Source organism: Pieris brassicae, chromosome 11 (assembly GCF_905147105.1).
Source record: "Pieris brassicae chromosome 11, ilPieBrab1.1, whole genome shotgun sequence".
Lineage (NCBI taxonomy): Eukaryota > Metazoa > Arthropoda > Insecta > Lepidoptera > Pieridae > Pieris > Pieris brassicae.
The window spans coordinates 14,703,837-14,728,391 of record NC_059675.1 but is presented as its reverse complement, the minus strand read 5'-3'; the positions used below and the strand labels follow the sequence as shown (position 1 = coordinate 14,728,391).

Genomic DNA, 24,555 nt, shown 5'->3' with positions numbered 1-24,555 from the left:
GATTTACAACACAGAATCGTACTCGTATGCAAGCGAAGTATTGAAGGTGAGCGAGATAGACTTTATGAATAAATAAACGAGGCAATGAGCTGAATTTTTTGAAATTAAAATATAGTTAGTTTAATGTACACAACAATTAAAAAAGTTACTGAACTTTATGTAATGCGTGACTTACGTGGTTCCTAGAGTCGGCTCCGGAGCTAGTGTACACGTTCATAGAGCAGGCGGTGCAGCCCGGTGCTGCAGTCGCCCTCAAGTGCTCTGCCCTCGGGGATCCGCCTCCGCGCTTTCGATGGACCCTGGATGGACAGCCCATTCCCTCACATCATGGGTATAAGGCATCATAAGTTTGTGATAAACAAATTAGTAATGTAATTCAACAGAAGTGTATCAATTTAAGTCCTATTTATTACAATACATTTGTCACGGTGAGAAGGCTTAAAGAAAACAGTTAAGCTTTTAATAGCTATCTAGGAATAAGTTGCAGTCCTTGTCTGGTATTAAAAGGTCTTTCACGATTCTGCATAATATCGTCGAGTCAGTGAATATTCAATTTTTTCCCATTTCATTCCGATATTTTCTATCTCATGAATATTTTAAAAGTAGCTTGCTCTTAATCTTATTGAAACCCACTGCTAAAAATCCAACAATGCAATTTAACCATGGGTTTGAAATGTAAACTAAATATATTATTTAAAAAAACAGAATTTCTAAGTCAATTTGGTTTCACTTAAGACTTTTTTAACGTGAATTTGTCTTTCTTTGTGCGCAAATAGCATTTCCTCGTGTCGTGAAAGTATAAAATCAGGAAGAAATCAATCAATCATCGTTAGGAAACCAGCATGCCACTGGATTGACATTATTAATACTAGACAGTATTTCATATAAAAAATATTATATGTTAGTAAACAACTAAATATAATATTGTCTTTTGTTTACATAGCTTTTACACATTAAGAAAACACTTTTTAAATGGATTGAAGCTATGTATTAGTATAAGTATTATTTTATAGTTTGTATTTTAAATTTTATGGTTATTTGTATTAACACTGTTTATTGTATCTACTTGATTTCGCTGATCGTGTCCACATGTTATAGGGACGTCACCGCTTTTTATATTTTTGTATTTATGTCAATTTATATCATGTGTTTGTCCTAATGAAATGTCCAAATAAATTTTTTTTTTTAAAGAATAAGTTTATAATAATAATACATAGCTTCTATCCGCTTAAAAAGTGTTTTCTTAACTAAATATAATTCAATTAAATATGTATGTATGTCACATACGTGATCGCTTATGTGTTCTAATCCTTGATATAGTTTCACAACCTGCTATTTTTACTGCTTCCAATATGTGCACCTTGATGATTATTACGTATCGGCCATAATTATTATGCTGAGAAAGATCCTAATGAACATTATGACAAAAGATAAAATACCTAGCCTTAGACCAATTTCTTCTGAGCAGGGCCTCCATATCGGAGGGCCGAGAGAGTGGTCCGTCGGGGGTGGGGGGCAGCCATAACTACGTGGTGTCGACTTTGTCATTGGGCGGTGCAAGAGTGGAGCACGGAGGCCGCTACGAGTGCCGCGCCCTCAACTCGCACGGCTCTGTAGCGCACTTAGCCCGTCTTAACGTTTACGGTACATCATGGATTCAACTTTTATAACACCGAATGATATTACACCGAGAACGCAACATTTTCTTTAAAATAATATGTACCTACCGTCTGTAGGTCCACCGTACATACGAGCAATGAACCCAGTGAAGGCCGTCGCTGGGACGGAAATTTCAGTCTGGTGTCCGTACTACGGCTTTCCAATCGAGTATGTTTCACGATTCTATTAAAAATTGAAGTCGCTCTGTAAGCAACATCAAGGTATGTTGTACGTTGACGTTAATCTTTCCAACCATCCAGCTCTGTGAAATGGGAAGGAGGAATGGGTTCCGATCCGAGATATCAACAACAAGACGGCCGATTGACTATTATCAACGTGGACAAGAGCAGAGACCAAGGTGGCTGGACCTGCTCAGTCATGACTCCGGGAGGAGAATTAGCTAGAAGAGAGGTGATTATTCAATTTATACGTGTGATTGAACACCCAAATGAAGCCTGAGTTGTTACGATTGCGGAGTTAATGTCAGGTGCCAGTGTCGGTGGTAACGCCGCCGGTGGTATCGCTATCGCCGCCGCCCGCTCTACGCGCCGCCGACCGCGCCCAACTTACCTGCACCGTGACATCGGGCGACATGCCCGTCTACTTCTCCTGGCTCAAAGATCGTCTGCCGGTCTCTACCGCGCTACAGGTAATACTTGACAAAACCTCTAAATTTTCTAACACAATTAACTAATTCGCTTAAAGAAATTGTTTTCCAAGCATAATTTATCGAAGAAGCTATTTTGTCAATGAAAATCGGTAAATCGTATAATACCGCAGGTCGAAGAACGTGGCGCAGAGTTCTACAGCATGCTGGTGTTCAAACGGGTTTCGGCAGCGCACAGCGGCGTATACACGTGCGTCGCGACCAACGCCGCCGGACGAGCCAACGCCTCCGCCGAGGTCGCCGTCAAAGGTATCGTAACTCTCGATAACATGTCACAAGGAATAATAGTTATTTTAAGTTATAGTTTATTATAAGAAGACTTTAAAGTTCCGCCTCACTGGCAACTTTCTGGGCACAAAAGTTAGGATTTTGAACCACTTAGAAAAATGACTTTAAGTTTGAGATTTATGAAGCGAACAAAAACTATTTTATCTAACAGCTTTCTTATTATCGCGCTCTCAAATAATAATGTTAAACTTACGCTAATAATGTTTTTGATGCTTCATAAATAGTAAGCACTTTGTTGTTTGAAAACTATAGTTATATATTATCACCTTATCTACCACGAAGAACGGTTCGGTGGCCGTCGATACGCAATCTTATACTAGAATAATAAGTCCTGAGTACATACAATATCTTCTTACCAGGAAGAAAGGCACACAATATTATCAGCCGTAAGGATTTGGAGAAATTCTATTAGTGTGGGAACAAAGAGAGGTTAGCCTGATGCTAATACCTTGCCTCACGATAGTTCTCAAAAAAGCACTAAACACTCACTATAAAATTAACTATTATCAATTATAATTAACAAAAAGTATATATCAAAATAAAAATGTGTCTAACGTAGCCCGAGTAAATCTCAACAATGACTCAACTAATAAATGTGACGATCGGCCGAAAAAAAATTTGGGATCACCCTCATCAAACATTATTAAATTGAAATTATGTATTTCGAACACCTTGGCTATTTAGACAAATATGCGTCCAAACAAATCCAAAAGGCCGTCACTTCAAACTATTCTAAACAGAGATGACACTAGGTATGATTTCCTTATAGGTTTAGTTTTTTTTTATCGCTTTAGCCAGGTCCAGCTCATCGGTGCGACGTAGCAGAATCATAAATATAATGCAGATATTTTCGTTTCCTTTGCCTAAATGAGTTTAGAAAGTTTATTTCTGACATATCCACATTGTCAATCGTCAAACAGTGCCGCCGTATTGGCAAACGGAGCCGACGGACGGCGCAGTTTTGCTCAACGGGTCCCTCACCGTATCGTGTGACGCACGAGGTCACCCGCTTCCTACTGTCTATTGGACCAAAGTTACCGGTGAGATATTAATTCGCATCTTTTATTTGTATATGATTTAATATGAACAGTGAGCATTACAGCCGTATATGTGTGTATGGACAGGAAACACAGAGACAGCCTTGGGTGCCGTATCAGAGCCGGCGGTGCTGAGCAATGGGTCGTTGTGGTTGGCGGCGGCGCGTACCGACCACTCCGGCCGATACCGCTGCCGTGCCGATAACGGCGTGGCCCCGCCACTGGCCAAGACCCTCAAAATACACGTCAATGGTAATTGAAAAGGATAATTTACCTTCTAGTAATATAGTGCTTGTTTCGTTGTTGTTTGGCTCGGTTATAAGACGGCACGTATTGTGAATAAAGCCTGATTTCATGATTGTGGTAGTTTACACATTAGTGAAGCGCGCCACTGTATTTCAACTTGTCAAAACTGTATAATTTTTCTCTTTGTGCCATTTGAATATTAATACAATATAACATATAAAACCTAAGAACCGGCGCGGTTCGAGTCTCAGTCGGCAAACGTGTCAGCGGCGCAGGGCGAGTCTGTGCGGCTGGTGTGCGTGGTGCGCGGTGACACCCCGCTCGCCATCACCTGGACTCACGCCGGCCGGCCGCTTCCTAACTCCGACTACAGGTGTGGAGACTTAGATGATTTTTTTTAAGTCGTGTCATTTTTATCCGTATCACCTTCGGTCTTAATAAGGTCAATTAATTAACAAGTATTTCTCCCAAGAAGAAGAAACTGTAGTTTTAGGCCAAGCTAAGCGTTAATTAAACGATCATTTTATATTTAGGGAAACACCGTTTCAATAGACTTTATATTTTCTTAGGATGAGTATATCGGAAACACGTAGTGCAGAGGGTCTTCGTAGCGAGCTGGTTGTAGAGCGAGCAGGAAGACGGGACTCCGGCGTGTACCGCTGCCAGGGCTCGAACCCTTACGGCCGCTCAGACCACTTCCTGCATCTCGCTGTACAAGGTGACGAGACTCGATTTGGTTAGACGAATCTGTAAACTTGAACTACCTCAGAAACCCTGAAATATAAATTAAATATAAACTCTTAGAGCCGCCCGAGCCACCGAGCGACTTTCGTGTGATGGAGACGACTTCTAGATCGGTGCGAGTGTCATGGCGGCGACCATACGACGGCAACTCACCCGTGGTCTCTTACGAGCTGCAGTATCGGCCGCATACGCACCTTCCTCCAGCATCGGACGGCTGGTCAGATGCGCGAGCGCATAATGTGTCGGTCACCCAACCCTCCCACGACGCTTATTCTGAGTGAGTAACGGCTTTTGTAAATGTTATGACATACATAAGATGTCGCTGAATAAATGTTTTTCTATCTTAAAACGAAGCGTTTATAATGTATGTGTATACAAATTGAAAATATTAATGGATCCCAGTACCTAAGATTGAAATTCCTTTAGCATCGAGAGCGCCACTATAGATTCGCTGGAGCCAGCCACAGCCTATTTGGTGCGTGCTCGCACGCTGACAGCACAATTTGCGTCTACACATACCCGTGCCGTATTGGCCCTCACGCAGCACGAGCCACCATCCCGTCCACCCGTCGGTCTGCGGGCATCCGCTCCACGGCCTGCCACCGTTGAACTTGCCTGGCAGGTAACACTAAGAACATACTACAACTCTTTGAACGGTGTCGATTATTTTGTATGAGGCTCAGACCTCTATATTTTGCCCGCTCGTAAACTCGGTCGCGTATGACGCAGGCGCCTTCACAGTCCTCTTGGAACGGGGAGCTCCTCGGGTACACGGTGTGGTGGTGGGTGTCGGCGGACGGTGCGGTGTCGGGTGGTGGTAATGTCGGTATGGAGTTCGCCACTGTCCGGGGAAAAGTTACGAAGTACATCATAGAAGGACTGGAACATTACACAAGGTTTGTTCAGTTCATAAATGATGACTGTATAGGATGAGAGGCAGAACACTGAATTATTATTTTTAACAGGTATTCAGTGAGTGTCAGAGCTTTTAATAGTGCCGGCGCCGGACCGGCCACGCCCCCAGTGAACACGTTAACTAAAGAAAGTGGTAAGCCTTTTTATAACATCTATTTCTTATACTAATTGAAATGAAATTTTTTTTTTTGGCGTCGCGGTGTGACGACCCCTCGCCCACTGGTGAAATAATCTGTGACAGAGGTTATTTCATCAGCGTAATCAGTCAACCCTGTCTAGTGGGAGTCTTATTCTCCTTGCCTTCTGCAGCTGCTTACCAGTACCACTGTCTCTCAGAAAACCAATAAGACGCCTGAAGTGATGCAATAGGTTCGCCTTATTGTACTCAAGATGTGTGGTGTGCTCCCCAAAAAGAAAAATTGTTGGTGCAGAGAAGTTATCACAGAGGACTACCATATCCACTCGCGGTAGGGAATGGCCCTCTGGGCGTCCCCCACTGGGATGCTCAGCAACCAGTGGTAGATGCACAGGCTACCTTTCATACCTATTCTTGCAATTCTGCACTCTACGACCAACGATCGTTTCGATATAGGAGCAAACTGATCAAACCAACAACTCTCTTCCACACACGTTCACATATGTTAGGAGGCGGCAACAGATTCCCTGTTCGAAAGGGCTCCCACCGCTGAAATCATGATACTTGGCACAATGTTCCGGACCACGCGATGATTCGATGAACCCAATGGCGGGCCAACAGAGAAGGTCCGCAAAAAAACACGGTTTGTCGCTACTCCTATCTTCGATGACTACTACTACTCTCGTTAAAGCCTCAGCTAGCATCGGGGTACTGAGCGTTGATATCGAATGACGTTATCTCGTAATTAGTCTCTAAAAAGCTTAGTGTCTTCAGTAAGTCCAGATGGTATTCCACCCCAGGCCACCACTTGCAACTCTATAAAACGCAAATTCGGCCCCACATGGAGTACTTTTCTCACCTTTGGGCTCCTCAGTACCAGCTCCTTCCGCTTGACCGTATTCAACGAAAAACGATTTGAATCATCAACGACCAGTCACTTAGCGTGGGGCTTGATGCCTTGGCGTTGCGTAGAGATGTCTCTACATCTTCTACTGCACTTACAATGGTGAATAATTAACGAAGTTGTTCGGACAAATACCTGCATCTGACTTCATTACCGGATGACAGTTTTTGCCGCGCACCATCACAGTGTGGAAGAAATTACCCACTGAAGTAATTCCGAACCAATTCGACTTAGGGTCCTTCAAGAAAAGTGTATACCAATTCTGCAATGCACTTGCGAGCCTTCTGACAATGTGAGTGCCCTTGGGCGGTGGTATCACTTAACATCAGGTGAGACTCCTGCCCATGTGCCTCCTATTATAATAAACCAATAAGTTGACTTTGTATCAATTCAATAAGTAATTACTTAAATAAAAGTTACGATATCTAATAAAGTGCCATCGGAGGGCCCGCGATCGGTCCGCTGTAGAGCGGTGTCGCCGCAGAGCCTCAAAGTGGAGTGGTCTCCGCCGCCTGCGCACGCGCACCACGGAGCGCTGCTCGGTTACAAACTTCTGTATCGGCCTGAACTCAGTGAGTACTCGGAATTTAAGTACGATTCGTCGATCATTGAAATTGTTTTATAGTTTATAATCTTACGAGCACCATGATAAAGATTAGTTTAAAATAAAACGCGATTGTAGCTGAACAATGTCAGTAATTTGTCGTCAGCGGCGGATTGGATGGAGTGGGACGTCCGGGATGCGAGCGGGGCGAGCACTGGAAGTTGGGGCGCAGAGGTGAAGCGGGTGTCCGGCGTGGAAACGCTCGTACTAGCGCTGCAGCCGCACGTCAACTACACCGTGCAGGCCTTGGCCTACACCGCCGCTGGAGATGGCGCTCCCGCCCCACCTTTGCGCTGTGCCACACACCAGGACGGTTAGCTAATACTCACTACCACTACAGGCGAAATACAATTGGTCAAACCTCAAAAGACATAATTTGATTCTGTTGGTATTAGGTATTTACAATTCAGTAAGACGTTTACCTTTTATACCACATCAATTAAAGGAGAAATAAAAGGTGTTATATCTGCACACGATTAAAAATTATAAAGGTATATAGTTTGAACGCAGAGTACAGTTCCAGGACCACCGGCCGCCATAAAAGTAGTGGCCACGTCCGCTACTGCTTTGGCGGTCAGTTGGCTGCCACCCGTGAGGTCAACTGGACCACTCCTCTATTACACCGTCTTCTATAGAGAGCTGGGCAGGTAACTGTAGAACGTTAGAATTCATCGCAACATTAGGGTTCAATTTTACGATTTTGGTTTTCCCCAGAGATCGACCACCGCAAACAACGAGAGTGCCGGCCGAGGACGGCGAAACGTTGCTCGGTTTAGGTGGAATAGCCGAGCTACGACCTCTAGCCGAGGGCGCCACTTACGAAGCGTGGGTCACGGCGCATTCTGCCGCCGGCGAGGGCGAGCCTTCCACTCCGCAACCCGCCACTACCACAGCCAGAGGTTTAGCCAAATTCTGAATCAATATTTTATTATTGCACAATTCATTCATACGTGTTTAAATTTCGACATACGTGCAGCGGGTGTGCGCGTGCTATCGTTCGGCTTGTGGACTCGAGTGGGATGCGGTAGGGCGCTGCAACTGGCCTGCACGTGGCGTGGAGATCCCCCTCCTAGGGCCCGTTGGCTGCGGGCCGACCGCCCTCTTACGCACGATCCGCGTGCCCGACTCACGCCGCTCGGACATCTCGCTCTGCACGGTCAGTAAGTCCGGACAAATTTAGATACTTTAACGATCGGATTCATTTCACCGATGCGTTGTGTTACAACGAGAGTGGGCCGTCCCCACGCAAGGAGATGAGACTTCAAAGTTAAAGTCAAAGTCAAAAATCATTTATTCATATGGGTAATAGTAAATTCTCTGCCACACTTTTTAATCGCCAAGTATTTTTTTGTATTACACAACATTTGTAAGGAGCTGCAACCATCACACCATACTCCACATGACATCAGCAGGAGGCATTGTGAAATAGGAGCACGCACTTACATTCTCGTGGGAACAACACGCAAATACACTATGTATTAACAACAAAAATAAACATCACCGCATACACGAATTGAAGTACGATCAGTCACCACAAGTAGCACCTGTTCACGAATATCACGCATGGCAAGCCAACTGGCTTGTTGGCTGAGCTAATTTGCATTCGTGTGACACATCCACTCCTTACTGACTTAAACTTTGAATTTGTATTTTTATGTGAGCCAGTCCAATACTTTCATTACAGATTTCTTCCAACGAACCTATTAACGATTTTTATGAAGGTATAACCTATAAAGACCACCCCAGGGTCGGTAATTGACGGAGCTATTTCCGGCATTTTACCATACTCAATATGTTTGGCTATACTTAGCAACTGTAGATATTATGTACAAACTGAAAACAGGTTGTCGATGGCTGCCTTTACCTTATACAGACATGGACGCGTCGACGAGTGGCAACTACACGTGCTCGGCCCGCAACACCTTTGGCTCGGAGGAGGTGACCTACCGCGTGGAGTGCCTTCCGCCCCCCGCTCCCCCCGCGCTTTCTCTTCTACATGCCGACCACACCGAGGCGCAACTCGCTTGGCGCACTGCACATCATGCTACGGCGCCGCCTCACGGTCAGTCCTACACCGACGCTATTGTGACTAGAAAATACGATAAGTTTCTTCAAGTTTTCGCATCGTAATAGTTGATTTTTCTTTTGTTTGTTCGAAATGACACAATTATGTATTTAAAACAATATCCGACAAATGAAGAATTGTCCAACAAATCAATGCATTTCTAATAACAGAATTTTAATTAATAGGAAATAATACTATATATATACACAGACATTTAAATTACTAATCAATCCCTTATTTATTAATTATTTTGTATCACATGAATTTTTCACGTTCAGTTCTGCAGAGCCTATGACCCAACTTTTGTGCCTTTGCAATTCGGCCTAAACCGCATCAAGTTGGGTTCGTTGAAAGTTCGTTAACCTGAACTCGAAAATACCAGAATCATCAACCAAAAACTTTGCTGATCTGTGTCAAGCAGTGTGTTCTATGTAGCAATATTTAACATAACTGGCAAGATGCGAATGTGAATGTGAAACCACTCTCAAATAAGACGTCCACTGTACTCCCCGGACCTAGCTCCAATTTTTTCGAAATTTGCATGGTAAAATATCTGATGGGGCAGTCGAAACCGCCTTCAAAGATTTTATTGATTCCCGTCCGAATGTTTTTTTTAGTAAAACGATCAATGAAATACCTATAAAATTACAAAAGGGCATAGAAATGGTACCATACTTTAATATATATATATATATACTTTAATATATATATATATACTATGCCAATTCCATATGTGTAATATATATAATATAACTAATGTTAGGTTACATAACTTGCGAGTCGGGAGATAATTAATTAAATAGAGTCTAATTACGTCCTACATCTTTTATTCTGAAAAGGATTTACGATTTCGTGGATACGTTTGAGAGAAGATAACATAGACTCGGAGCAGTCTCGTTCAGATATAGAAGAGAGAACGATAGAGATGGGAGGAGAGGCGAGCGGCGTGGTACTGCGAACGCTTTCCTGCGGAGCCACATACTCCGTACGTGCCGTGGCGCACTCGCGAGCCGGCAGCTCTTCGCCCTCCGCGCCTCTCTTAGTGAGGACAAAACCGCCGGGTGGGTACCATCACGAATGAACACGCAGGCGAGTCCTCGTTTAGCCGTCACAAACGGGCTGCGGTGCTGTTCTTCTGGTGTATAGTCGTGTCCATGTGACAGTGTTGGTGTGGGAGGGCGGAGGAAGTCCGGAGGAGAGCCGCGAGGGGGCGGAAGCGGCAGTGTGGAGTAACAGCAGCGCCATCGCCGTGGATGCGCGTCGGGCCGTGCGTTGTGGTGCTCGCCTCGTGCGCATACAATGGCGCGTCGCCAGCGCCGCCTCGCCCGCCCCCTGGGCTGACGCTGACCTCACGGCGTTGCATCACCGTCGAGAGGTAAGCCATACATCTTACTTTTTAATTGTAGGCCCTGTGTCTCATGACCCCCAATAACACTTATGGTTTCTTAGCGAATCGTAGCTGACGATCATGCAACGTAGAAAAAAACGCTATGGAATTTGTTGTATAAATCATATATATAATATTTGGTGTAATATTGGTAAAATTACTCGATAAATTTAACACCATTGCTTAGCGATTTTGACTGTCATCTAGCTGTCAGTACCTAAGTAAGTAACTCAAAATCGGGAAATTAATATAATCATTAAGTTCACTCGTGTTGGAATCATAAATTGAGGATATTAGGTTACGAGTGATTACTTTTAGATGTTCAGAAGTTGCGTCAATATTCAACTACATATTTGGCTAAATAATGGTGTGGCGTCCTGTTAAACCATGTTTTGTTGCAATCTACTTTCAAATCTAAATAATACTTACTTATTATATTGCTTTCATCTAGAGCAGTCGGCGACATCGAAGAATTCTGTGTATTGTTCAAAGTACCACAACCATTTGTCATAATACTAAACTAATTAGTCATTATTTTATGATGTATAAGTTTTATAATAAAATCCACTTTTCTAGTAAATCTAATAAATAATGTTAACGGTAATTAAATTAAGAATGTTTTGAGAGTCGGCTTAATCGGTTTAACTTTTTTAGCTCTTAGTAATGTCTAATAAGACGGCTTAATAATATACGTTGAGAAAACACTAAGTCTCATTCATTTGTAAAAAAATTGTAATCGTGTGCTACCCTCGCTACTGTTATCACATGACAAAATAGTCCATATTGGGTTCTAACACACGCAACTTAGTTATTCGTAAGACTTAAGATTAATATGGCGCCTAAAAGACTTCATGACCAATTTCCGTCAAGGCGACTAATCGACTGAGTGGATAAAACTCAAAAGGTATGTGTATCGTGGGGCAGGGCATACCCACTATTACGATATTTCTCTTCTTTTCGTACAAAAATGTTAATCAAAATGGCAACATCGCATGTAAAATTTTTCAATGGGAACTTGCCATTGTATTTTCAGATTTCAATAAAATTTTGCAAATCGTTAGACACTTATAATTTATCAAGATAACGGGATAACCTACGGTTCAGATTGTATATTTTATGTTCGAATGACCATTCTGGTTGTGTCAGGTGGTGATAGGCGAGTTGTCAGCGAGCACGTGGTACACGCTGCGCCTTTGGACCGCCACCGATACTGCTCGCCACCAGGCTCTTATCTACGCCGCTACCACGACTCACTCTGGGGGTATACCACATTTTTATCTACTCTAGCTCACGACAGCACATATAGTTTTGACTTTAGACAAAGATAATACGAGTTACAAGCTGAGTTTATAAACGCTTCACTCTTCATAGTTAAATAATACTGAAATGAGTAGGTGAATGAAATTGCACATTTCCACGTTGCCTTTAGGTGAATAAGTAAGGATTACGCTTCTAAGCCCAGCTTGCCCGCTCCTAAGGATATTCATTGCATCGATTTCGAGCGCTTGTTTTCCTATTTTCACGGAGGAATGTAAAAAGTATAACTTATTATGGATAGAAAACAAGTATGTGGTGCACGACGATTGTAAACCTATCCCTAGCGTGAAGCGCGGGGTTCAGATCACAGAATATATCTGCAGAACGTCTTCGGCGCCCGACGTCTTTCTACAGCGAAGGTAACGCGGGTCGGCCGGCGCCGGGTAGCGAGCAGACGGAGCGCGTGCTGGGCGCCGTGTCTCTGGCGTTCGCCGCCCTAGCTGCCCTCGCTGTCACCACGCTGCTGCTCGTCCTACTCGCCCGCCGAAGGTAAATCAGTTTCTTCGTGATCGAAATGTTTAAAGAATATATAAATATAAGAAACCATAAACGAGCGCGAAAGCGAAGTATGCCAAATATAAAACTACGTTTAGACACATGTGGACGATAATATTATTAATCAGAATATGTTGTAGCTCGCTGTGGTGCGGCGTGGGCGGGCGGCGGGCAGAAGGTCGGCGCTGCAGTCACTCGGGCACTAGCACCGATAAGTCTGTTTGCGTGGAGCAGCAGAATCTACGCAACTGTCAGCACGATTACAAACACGACAAGTTGTCTCCGGCTTCAGGTATGTATCAGAGTTATCTAAGTATTTTGTCTCTAGGTTGCCTTATAAGATATGTCCTTGAAAACCTTGTTTTAACAATAAACCTCGATATGTCCTGGTTTCACCCAATAAAATAAAACAAATCTATTTGATAGTATGAACCATAGTGTTATTGGAAAGTTAATCTCCCTTTGAAAAGTAGCTTAATATAAATTAAGCACCTCTGTACACTTGTCACTTTGTATATTAGCAAGGAAAGTAGTTTCTCAAAAGATAGTATAGAAGCGCTAGCATTCTGAGAGTCAATAGTTTTTATTTAGCCTCTAGTCTTCGTAACGTTTTTGCCTATAAGTGGATGCTATCACTTTTGAAAAATATCTCGTATGAAATATTATCTTTGCTTTAAATGGCTTCTTTTATAATGAGATTTGTAGCAACATTCTTCTGAAGTGATATGAAGCGACACCTTCACTCTGCGACTACAATCATACCCTGAACCGCGCTTACGAAAATTTTCTGACCGCTGTGTATACACATCGACATACGACACTAGGCCCTCCGAGCCGGCAATAACAGATGTTTTTATTTTATTTTAAAAGGCACACTAAAACACACAAACGCTTACAGAAAACACATGACATACAAAAACAATATACATGCATGTTCATCAATGACAAATGTGCACAACATTTAAAGGGAAACATTACAATGACAAGGAGAAAATAACTTAAACATTTAAAGTAAAAGTCAAACTAGACAGAAAAATACAATTGTACAATTTAACATTCTAATATATTTCTACTATGTAATGGTCACTATTGGTCACGGATCAACAGTGGCTGCAGCATCTTACGTCTGAAGACATGGAGACTGTCATTTAATGGATCTGCTTCGAATGTACTCAGAGCGTGGTTTAATGCAGATCTGTTTAGAGGAGTATTACAACCAACGTTGGTCCTCACTGCACGAACGTAAAAAAAGACTGATGTGTTTCTTGTGTTACTTAAGATTTTGTAAACAAATATAATATCGATCAGGCGGCGTCTATCGCGGAGTGATTGCAAGTGAAAGAAAGCTAGTCTTTTTTCATACTCGCACTTATAGCTAATTTTATCATTTAATCGGCATAGATGTTTGGAGAAATGGCGGTTAATTGTTTACAAATTCCTATTTCTAAAAGAATATAGCAGATATCTGAAACGATTGTAGAATATTTATAGGAAAATGTTTAGTAGCCGTATAAAAATTACTAATTGGCTAATAAGTCACAAAAACTACATGTCGTATGGGGCGTGTGTAGACGTGTACGAGATCAGCCCCTACGCGACGTTCGCGGTTGGCGGTGAAGCGGCCGAACACACTTTACAATTCCGCACGTTTGGCCTTCGCGACAACGACGCGCCTCCGCACCGCGTATGTCGCCACCACCAGCACGGACATCGGCAACGCTCCGACGGTAAGAAACGGCCACTACCGTTTTATAAAACTTTGGGATCTCCAACGTCGTAATGAATTTTGTGAACAGATTCAAACTGAGGCCAATAATACATTTTATAATGTGACAACAGATAAGCATCATTCGGAGTGTGAGCTGCAGCAGCTGAGTCGATACGAGAAGGTGCGGCCGCGGGCTTGCGCTGCCACATCCTACTGCGTGCCCCTCGGACATCACGGTGAGTATTTTGAGACCCCGCGACCGGTGTCTTTGACGCACCTGTATTTTATATCCCGTGTTGCAGGCGGCGGCGGAAGTGGCGGCGGGGGTGGAAGTGGAGGGGGGTTGTCTGAGGTTTACGCGGGAGACTCGAGTGTCGAGTCCGGTCCTGGCTCCCTCTCGCCACGGACCCACCACGACCATAGCTAACGGACACAGAGAAGCACATCCATGACTAAATGATGTTTAGGCGTCGAAAGCGAGACTTCAATCAGGATTTAAATTCTTAGCAGCGGTAGCAATATTACTACTACTCAGTATTACTGCAACTGTCATTATCCTTAATAAATCCTTTGTAAGTGTCTTAATTTTTTCACAAATATTTGATAAAGACAATTTATTTATAAGTTAAATAAATGCCGAGAAATAAGAATTACGAATTCGGCTCTCGTCGGGGCTTCCGATTGCGGAGAGTGAAGTTTCTGTGTGAAAGGAATGTTGAACTGTAACTCCAAAAGTAGGTACTTTAATATTAATTGGAGTGAGGCGTTCGCCGTGTATCATTTTGCAATAGCAATTAGCAATTGATAAGTGATATAAACGTCGTACATATTTGCGTCGACCTATTTCTATTTATAAAATAAAAATAGCGTTGATTGCTCAAGTTAGAAATAGGAAATCCTTCAGAAATAAAAATATATAATAACTTTATTGAATGAATGGGATCAAATCAATGTGGAAACTCGAAAGGCTACAAATTTTATTTTACGATTTGCGTCTGCTTCGGGTTCATTTAGCGAGCATTGAAAATCTCGACGGCTACGAATAAATTCCAGATACTGTGGAGGACTTTTTGTCGTTGTCGACCGCTGTTCGTATGTTTTACATAAAATTAATTAAGACTTGACAAAGTTATTTCTTTAACCTGCAGTGTTATTTATTTGGATTGTATTTGATTTGAAAATAAATCCCGACGCTGCACTATGGAAAATCTAAATATTATTAGGTAAATAGGGCTCCAAATAACGCTCATATGCTTTACTTCTATTAGAGTATGTACGTACAGATAAATGATACAAACAACTGTTTAAAGAAGCATCCTAAACGATAATAAATATGGTGAATAAAAAGTTACTTTTGAAATGTCATAATACATATTTTCTCAATGTCTAAATTATACCGCTAAATGAGTACAAAATTAAATGCAATGCCCAATTTATCAATGTTATCAATAAATAACCGCAAACTAATCAACTAATTCAATATTAGAAACCACGGTAGATAAAGGTTTTCTGTTTTCTTACTTCTATCATACTTTTCGGGATAACTTCTGAAACTACATACTATGGGCTTTCTAAAAAAGTATTATACTTTATAAACTATACCTACAAATTATTGAAATAAATTAATTTTAAAAGATTGTAGCAGTCAGATCTGACATGGACATTCTTTGACACACTTTGCGGAATTAAAAAAACATATTCCACATCAAAATTATGTAACATGACTTCATATATTTAAGTTCCACTCTTACATAATTCAATAAGCTTTTGAAAGTGTGTCAATTGAACATTTGTAGAAACGATTTTTGATATGCCGTTGTTCTGCCATTTGCCACAGTGCGCTGATGGGAACGGAGATCAGTGAAATAGTAAGGAAGGGTTAAACAAGGATTGATTCCTTATACACCTTTTATATTAATACATAAAATTGTAATTGGTAACGCCATGCCGCATTAAAATATTATATTTCGTGAACTTTTGTTATCAGTAATTACTAGTGCAGCTAGCACTGCCCTTGTTTAAGAGGAAAAGATTTTTTTTTGAAGCAGTCAGCTTTACTACAGCATTCTAAAAGTGATGAGCTAAGTGTGAGTAATTATTACAATTACCACTACAAGTATTATCAAAGACGCCCGAGCAGTTAGAAGAATATCTAATATTACAAAGAAATCTGATACCACGATAAAACAATCCAGACTTGTTATCAGACTGCTGGACATTAAGTTAACCTGATATACATAACCAAATTTAATTGAATTGTACCAAAGTATAAATATTGCTTACAATTTATTTATACTTAGTAGAAACCGGTTTTGAATAATCTGGTAGACCAACTAGCGCACTGGCAAATACACAACAATGAAATAGATTAGGGATTTCTGTAAATATTTTACGATTACGTTTTGCGTACTGGATTTATTGAGGCAAAGAATATGTGCATTATATTTCAAATTAAATAACATAGCGGTTATATGTTGTATCGACTCCAGTACCTACGTGCTAACCACTACAACATCATAATGATCATAGAATTGCCCACTTCCTGAAATTGAGTGTGTGATTTAAAAAAATATCGTTTATCACAAACAGGTGCATTAAAAATTAATCTTAATAATAGTGTCCGTGGTGACTTCTATTGAGATGTCACGTTTTGCGTAGGTAGGTACTGGGACATACTCGTTACGGATGTGTGTGAATATCAGTCGGACTGACAGTTCCCTACTTTTACGGAGCTTACACTTGTAAATATATTATTATTATGTACTACAACTAGTCAATTTTTATTAAATGTTTTTGACAATATTATTGTATTATATAAATATTGACTATGTGATTTGTTAATTGTAATATACACGAATTGATGATTGAAAATATTTGTTTTTATTTATTGTAAAACACAGACTAACAATCGGTTGCCAAGAAAGCAATCTCACATGCCACGTCCAATAAAAAAGCTTTAGTATAAATCACAAAAGATAAAATTGTAGCTCCCTAGGGCACAGTGGGAGAATTCAATATCAAACATTCGAGGAGCGCCAGGCTTCGACAGAATGCTGTTCAGAGAATAATATCTCAAGTTTGCGACATATTGTAAATATTTACAGTTCGTACATGAGCGTTATTTTATTATTAAACTGAATAAGAGTTGAAGTCTTTTAGCCTATAGGCCTATTAAAACCGCCGGAAGTTAAATAAATATAGTAATGTAAGTCTGGGCAAATAACGATTGGGGCTAATACCTAGGTACCGTCTCCGTGTCTATGTCGCGATCAGCCGTTTTAAATAACAGCTAATCATAGGTAAAAAGGGAGCATACATTATCTTGTGAAGGAAATTAGAACCATTTGCTAATCTCGCCACCCATGAGTGTTTACTTTGAAAAACCGTAACTGGAGCGATCTGTCCTCAGTCGGGGCCTAAGTAGAGTTGTTTGAGCGTCCTAGAGTCGCCCCGCCACCCACCACTCAACCACTCAACGACTTGCCTACAAAGCATCGACACTGTTGAACGGAGCTGGCTTTGTACTCCCTATTGATATGTTAGCAACCAGTTCAAAGATGTCAGCGAGAGGATTACGTGACTGACTGTAAATGTTCATATTCGAAGATATTTTCCATTTGTCCTAGTGCCCTATTTGGGAAAGACGATACTTCAAATATACAACATAATATTATGAAGAGCAGTATAATACGTAGCTATTGTACACTAAAAGGTAACAAATCTGAAGACTAAAGGCTACCTACGACTTGCAAGCCTAGAGTCTCAGTTACAATGTTATGATATATTATTGATTATATTAATTATAAAATAGGGATATTTGTTTAATTTGTTGGCTAGCCTGTTTATAGTATACGGTTTTGCTTTGATTTTGATTAATGCTTTATTTATCCCGACAATGAACTACCCGTGTAGGTGAGCAAAAAACTATTCTAGGAAACTATCCAATAACCCGCTCACCCAGCACCCCATGGTCAGTGTGGGGTGTGGGGTTGTGGAGTCAGAAGCGGGAAGTGCATGTTCCGCCACCCGAAGGGGGGTGGCGGCCATACACGTTTGTTGCACAGTAAAAAGGGGCGATAAATGGCAAATCAATTGTTCAAAGCAAAACTATGCATTTTAATTAAAACATGTAAATTTTAATATGTTGCGAATGCTGTTTTTTTGAGTTCGGAAAATCAATAATATAGTTAGTAATACAGACGTAGTACCACTATGTCAACTCGTATAAATTATAGTATTTTTATTATATTGTACGCAATGACTTCGCCAGTTAACTAGTAACTTTGGGTGTCTATTGGGAGCCAATAATTAACCGTATATTACAAAAGAAGGTGAATAAACGAACTTAATCGGCAAATAAAGTAGTGAACTTGCTATACATTTGCTAAGACATCAAAACGCCAGTCAAAGCATCTTAATAAATATCTTTAATTTCCATCAAATCCTTGTCTCATTCAAATAAAAGTCTATTAAAGCCGTAAAATAAATATTGTATTTCGTAATTACATCTAAAACAAGGCATAACAATTTTGACCTACGATTCCAATGCATGCAGAGCGAACTCGACGGAAGCTCGCGTGGGGAAAGCCTGTGCACTTCTATGTAACATGTAGCGGCGTCGACGTCGCATGAACCATGCTCCCTTGGAAACATAACTAACTGCAGTAGCCCTCGCCTTGAAGGAATAATCGGAAAGCCTCAGATATCTTATTCGGTTGCTCCTCGAGCACCATTCCACAATCCGAGATACATAGCCAAGAGGTCTTCGCTGGCTCCAAGCGGCCATTGAACGTGACGGTGTCTTCGACGTGTGGTGAGAGCCCACCTGTTACATTCAGCACTGGGACTTTAAAAGTGTTACTGTCCCGCGCGATCGCTAGGTCAGAGCGACGCAGGTACGAGTCGATTAACATGGATAAGTTTACAGGGTTCATGTGTGAGAAGCACTCTTTGTAGACGTGAACCAAGTCGTGGTTGCGATTGTCGGTGCTTCTCCCGAAATGGTGCCACATGAGGTAATCCAGGGCCCCTTGGGTCATTCCGTTCGATCGTAACTGTCTCGTGTTTATCTTTTGGTAAAGCCATTCGGTCCAGCCCGCCTGTGTGGATGTGCAGTTGATCAAAATTAAGGCGTCGACCCTGTGAGGGTTGTTGATTGCATAACGGGATAGCACATTCGCTCCGGCCCCGACTCCGAATCCAATGAATGACCTGATGCCGAAATGGCCGAGGACAAAGTCAATTTGAGAAGATAGCTCGTCCATAGTCGGATAAACGAAATCTTCGGGCAAAGTCGGGGCGCTTTCTTCTTGGCCCGGAGCGTTTACGTGGTAGATGCAAAACTGGTCCAAAATAGCCCTCATATCAACAAAATTAAAAAATGCTTGAAAATTCGCGGCATAATTGAGGCCGAGGTCATGGTATGTGATGATGGCACGCTTCTTGCGGTCCCCGCGGACCGCCACTAGGATGTCGCCACGCGAGGTTCTCACCCTCTCTTCTACGCATGCGCCGTCGCTTTGCAATCGGCGCTCCGATGGAAAATGGAGCTGAACAGTCTTTAAATCATCATCCAGATTGTCCGAGGACATCATGTTAAGAAGAGCTATATTTTCGTGTACTGTCGTGGGCATCTTCTCGGATATGATTCTTCAAAGGGAGCGCGACTGACGGACTGCCGACTTCCTTAGTAAACAATGGAGTGGTTGTGTAACAGCGACGTTACGATGACTATGTCACGAACACAATTATTACTAATTAGCGCAAAACATCAGGTACAGCCGACAAATAGAATCGTCCAAAGCGCATCTCTTGTTATTGCAATTTAATATTTACGTTGCTAGGTAGAACAGAAAAGGCGTCACACTCGTTGATCAATCACTGGGTAATATGCGTTTCACTACGCCAACGGTACACGAATTGTTGAGTTTTGCTTAAGTAAAGCTAAATGTTTTATACGGCGGCCTTTAACACTGGGAATATCGCAATAGAAACGGTCAATAAAATGCCGTCTAGGCGAGCGTGTACCCCTGTATGTGATCGACTCGGCACTGCTCGGAACAACTCGTAAGTTGTCGGCTAACGGCCATGTCGCACAGTACGAGCAAGGTCATTCGACGTCAACTTCACTCCGGTTCGTGTTTAAGCCCGCGCATGTCAAACAGGATGCACCGATCATTATTATTCAATTGGTTCAATAATATACTTTAATAATATAATATTGGCTTAATAATTTATCAATATTTAATTAATTCAATAGTATCATGTAACTATGAGTTTGTAACTACAGCCTCAGGTCAAATGCAATTTTTATAAATCCCGTTGCACCAAATGAGATAATAGAATAGAATTGATTAATTATAAGCTAGTTAACGGCCCATTACTGATAACGAGGACAAAATTTAATAAACGTTAAAATTAAGTATGCTATTTTTTTTTAATTTATTAATCTTTAGTACCTAGTTTGAGTGTTTCTATGTATAGGTTTGTTTCACTAACGAGTCTATATAACACATCAATTATAATAACATACAATTGTTTTATTAATAATATGCTATGCACCCACACCCACCACCCACAAAAGAGGAGCTCCCTTATGTGGGGAATAGGCATAGATGAATTTTGTCACAACTTATTTCTGTCATGAATGAAGTTATATTTATTCTGTTGACTTAATGGTACGACAAAGTTCTTAACAAAGCACACAAAACGTAGAATAGATGTCAGTAATTGCGTTGAAGTATTTTTAATTAAAAAGGAGTTTGATTGCTTCTTTGCTTTGCTTCCCTCACGAGCAACTCCGAGCCCGATATAGTGATGATATGTGGTGTTCGTATAAATAACATGTACAAATTCAAAAACGCTTAATCCAAGTTTCAGTAACTGCTAAGTACTCGCTCGCAGTAAATTAGTTAATTAAAGACGATCCGACCTTATGAATTGTCCTCTGAAATGCTAATAAAGTTCAAAATATCTATATTAATTTCTCGTATCTCGTAACGTGTACTTTAAAGATACCGTACAGACGTGGAAAAAAATTATTTGAAGTGGACCATCGACCATGTTACTACACGGTAGTGTTCGGGGACACGCGATGAATTCCCTCATCAAATATATAAAAAGTATTATGTAACAATATTATATATTTGTTTTGATTATAATGTCGAGGACATTGTGAGACAATGAAATGTATAGACTAATGCGAATATGTAATAAGATCAATAAATGAATGGTTAATTGGTTCATTTGTATAAAGTATTACGGTCCTACTGGGTTATTTATTAACGACGTGCGCAATTCGCATTCATCTTCACGATTGCAATCATCAACCTCTCTTCTAAAAAGGACTTTCCTTAATAGCCGTACTACTAAGTTGGCTATATCAGACGAATAATTGTCCTGCGGTTTTGGCTACTAAATTTAGTTACAGAAAAAGCTTCGGGATTTCCAAGAAAATCAATAGACCTTACCCGCAAAGGATTTCATTATCACGCAACGCCACCTTTCCGTATTTCAATAACTAATTTGGGCTACAAATATGCAAAATACACGATTACTATCCTCGCTCGTAGGTAACGCCGTTTCTCGATTAGCTCGGCCATCGTGAGACGCCAAAACGAGTTTTGAGCCAGGCCAGGTACGGTTTTGATCATCACTTACCAGGAAGAACCATTGTTTCAGGGATTAAGGCCCGCATAGCAATAAACTTTTGTTTTGCCAAATGTTCAATTGAATGCTGTAATTGTAAAATATTATTTTAAACTTAACCAACATTTTTTATAATGTGTTGTTTAAATTAATATTGTAATAAAGCGGTTTTTACGAATTCGTCTGCGTGTAATTAGACAACCTTTTTTAATAATCTAGTTATATATTTTCATCAATTATTCTCTACGTGATACGTTGAAGAGCAATCACATACAATGCGTAGCGTATCGCCTACGCACGGTCAAATGTACATAGATAAATGAGTTTATCCACGAAACGGTGGCCGAATTTGAACCTTTTATCATTTAAGAGTCCCGTGTTTGACTCCATGCCAGTCGCTGGCTATAGATTTTGCTTGCGCTTTTTGGAATATTTTTTTATACAGTTTTATCACAATACTGAACAGAAAATTGAGTTTCATTTCTATTTAAATAACCAAGGAAAATTATGATTAGATTCATTGTTACTGGTTATTACAAGTTAAAGAAAACATTTAATACGGGTACGTTTTCCAATTTTTGAATTGTCTGAAGAACAAAACAATAAGCATTAAAGCAAACACGTTGTTAGCGCTATACGCTCATACAAGTCGAATTCATGTCAACTTCAAGAAGCTTCGATAACAAGTTCCTTTTTTTAATTCAATTTACAATTTCTCTTTAAAGTGCACGAATTTAGATATTAAGTTAGTTATTATAAAGTATAATAATGTGCCGAAACTCGTATGGCTATTTGGTAAAGTTTAATACTGTACCCGTGTCCAGGAGATCTTTCACATAACAATTTAAACCGCAGTGTATCTATTATGTTATATAAGTAAGAAAAACTATGATTAATACATAAACCAAATATCACTGATTAATTTACGGCAAACTCTTCGACACCCTTTCAACTTTAATCAAGTGTTTTGTAGTATAAGAAGTTTGTAAGGTGCTGCGACAACTACACTGACCACCTCACACACATCGCAACCTTTACTCACTACCTCGGGTATATTCCTCTACTTTGGTAGAGAAACAATTTGTTTGCTTTTCTAAAGAAATAATATTAGTGCGGGAGGCGAAAGTATCCAAGTGCCAATAAGATGCCTACGTTTGTTCCTACAGGGACGGGCCTGTAAATAATATCTAATACACAACGCTTACATTGTCCAACTATAGTTGAATGTGAAATTAAAACAACGGAATAAAAGTATTAACCAAGCTAAGTAATGCCACGACCAATAATTCTAAATGTATTTTAAAATTATTCTAGCAAGCTGCCAAATTAAATTTCCAAGTAAAAAGAAGGAAATAACAAAAGGCAGGAATCAATATAATAAGCCGCTTAGCATTGTTTAAAGGTAAACCTCTTCTCGGCTATTGTTTAAAATGTAGCGAAATGGTGGTCATAAAGTTCATCTATAGTTTAGCCGATGATAAGCCTTGGTGAATGGGGTTGTAAACCATTCGGGAAATAAAATGCCCAATACCTGCTGTATTTAACATTATTGTAATTTTTGGTAATTTCGCTCATTTAATATTTGATCTCGTGAAGTGAACATTGTGCATTTAGTGTACAAGTGTATAATATGGAACGTAACGTGAGTGTTTATATTATTTGTTCTTTATTAGGAATTTTAACTAATAAGTTTGGGTGATGTTTAATTTATTTATTGAAAATTTTTTCAATCGTTTTGCTTTGAGGATTTATAAATGTTAAGATGATTTTATGCTCGTAATTAATACAAATATTATATAGGTATATAATATAACTAGCCTGGCCATAAATACTGTTACATAAAAACTTTAACTCTTTAATTATTTTGAATTTGGAACACGTAAATGATTTTAAAAACTTTTTTAGTTTTTGCGCCATTTCTAATATTTTTTCGTGTTCATTATCAAATGACAATATGGAATGGGGGGTTAAAGAAAATAGGATTGCAGTGATAACCTTGCATAAAGAGGGTATGGAGCCGTCGGTTCGTCGATCGTTCCAGACACTTCAAAAGCTTGGTATCAGCCGTATGTTCGTGTATCGTACAATCAACAGATACAACAACACTTCGTCTGTCGAAGACCAGAAAGGATGGGGGCGGCCGCAAGCTGTTAGAACTAAAAAGGCTGTTAATGCTCTTAAAGCGCGAGAAATGAAGATTCTCGCTAGGACTCTGTCGCGTATTATGAAACAAGACCTGAAGCTCGGTACTTATTGTCGATATACAGGACATGCCCTAAATCAATCTTATCAATTAAAGAGAGTGGATCGATCAAAATGCCTTCTGTCTCGATACGCAGATGAAAAGCACAGTAAATATCCTCTTTACCGATGAAAAAAAATACAGGATTGAAGGATACTACATCAGTGAAACGATAGTGTATGCTAACACTTCTAAAGAAGCGGCTCAAGTGGTCGGAAAGGTACGACGTGGTCATCATCTTACGTCAGTGATGGTTTCGTGGGGCGTGTCTTATCTAGGAGTCATAAAACTACATTTTTGTGAAAAAGAAGTGAAAAAGTGTGAAAGCCAAAGTGTATCAAGATTCTGGTCACAAGGCACGAACTACCCAAGCCTGGCTTGAAACAAACGTTCCGGACTTTATAAGAGCTGAAGACTGCCCCTCACCTAGCTCAGACCTCAACCTTTAGAGCATCAATCTTTGGAGCAAGCAGTGGTGCCAAAAAAAGCCAAAG

At 40.6% G+C, this 24,555-nt stretch overlaps 2 protein-coding genes across 2 annotated transcripts; one reads left to right on the top strand and one right to left on the bottom strand.

Annotated features, from left to right (window-relative positions):
- Nucleotides 1-194: 194 nt before the first annotated feature.
- LOC123716709 (Down syndrome cell adhesion molecule-like protein 1 homolog) lies at nt 195-14,753 on the top strand. Its single transcript, XM_045672569.1, has 28 exons — nt 195-331; nt 1,469-1,644; nt 1,737-1,827; nt 1,920-2,070; nt 2,147-2,308; nt 2,440-2,575; nt 3,535-3,654; nt 3,739-3,903; nt 4,126-4,270; nt 4,467-4,615; nt 4,702-4,918; nt 5,068-5,263; nt 5,371-5,537; nt 5,607-5,689; nt 7,031-7,168; nt 7,307-7,513; nt 7,718-7,847; nt 7,915-8,099; nt 8,177-8,356; nt 9,074-9,262; nt 10,105-10,326; nt 10,429-10,640; nt 11,799-11,913; nt 12,293-12,458; nt 12,605-12,756; nt 14,036-14,191; nt 14,304-14,408; nt 14,475-14,753. Exons 3-28 carry the CDS (start codon nt 1,757-1,759, stop codon nt 14,597-14,599), a joined length of 4,044 nt encoding a protein of 1,347 aa, XP_045528525.1. The 5' UTR covers nt 195-331; nt 1,469-1,644; nt 1,737-1,756; the 3' UTR covers nt 14,600-14,753.
- Nucleotides 14,754-18,641: 3,888 nt separating this feature from the next.
- Nucleotides 18,642-20,213, bottom strand: LOC123716533 (protein NDRG3-like). Its single transcript, XM_045672322.1, has one exon. It carries the CDS (start codon nt 19,803-19,805, stop codon nt 18,828-18,830), a length of 978 nt encoding a protein of 325 aa, XP_045528278.1. The 5' UTR covers nt 19,806-20,213; the 3' UTR covers nt 18,642-18,827.
- Between the last annotated feature and the right edge of the window lie 4,342 nt (nt 20,214-24,555).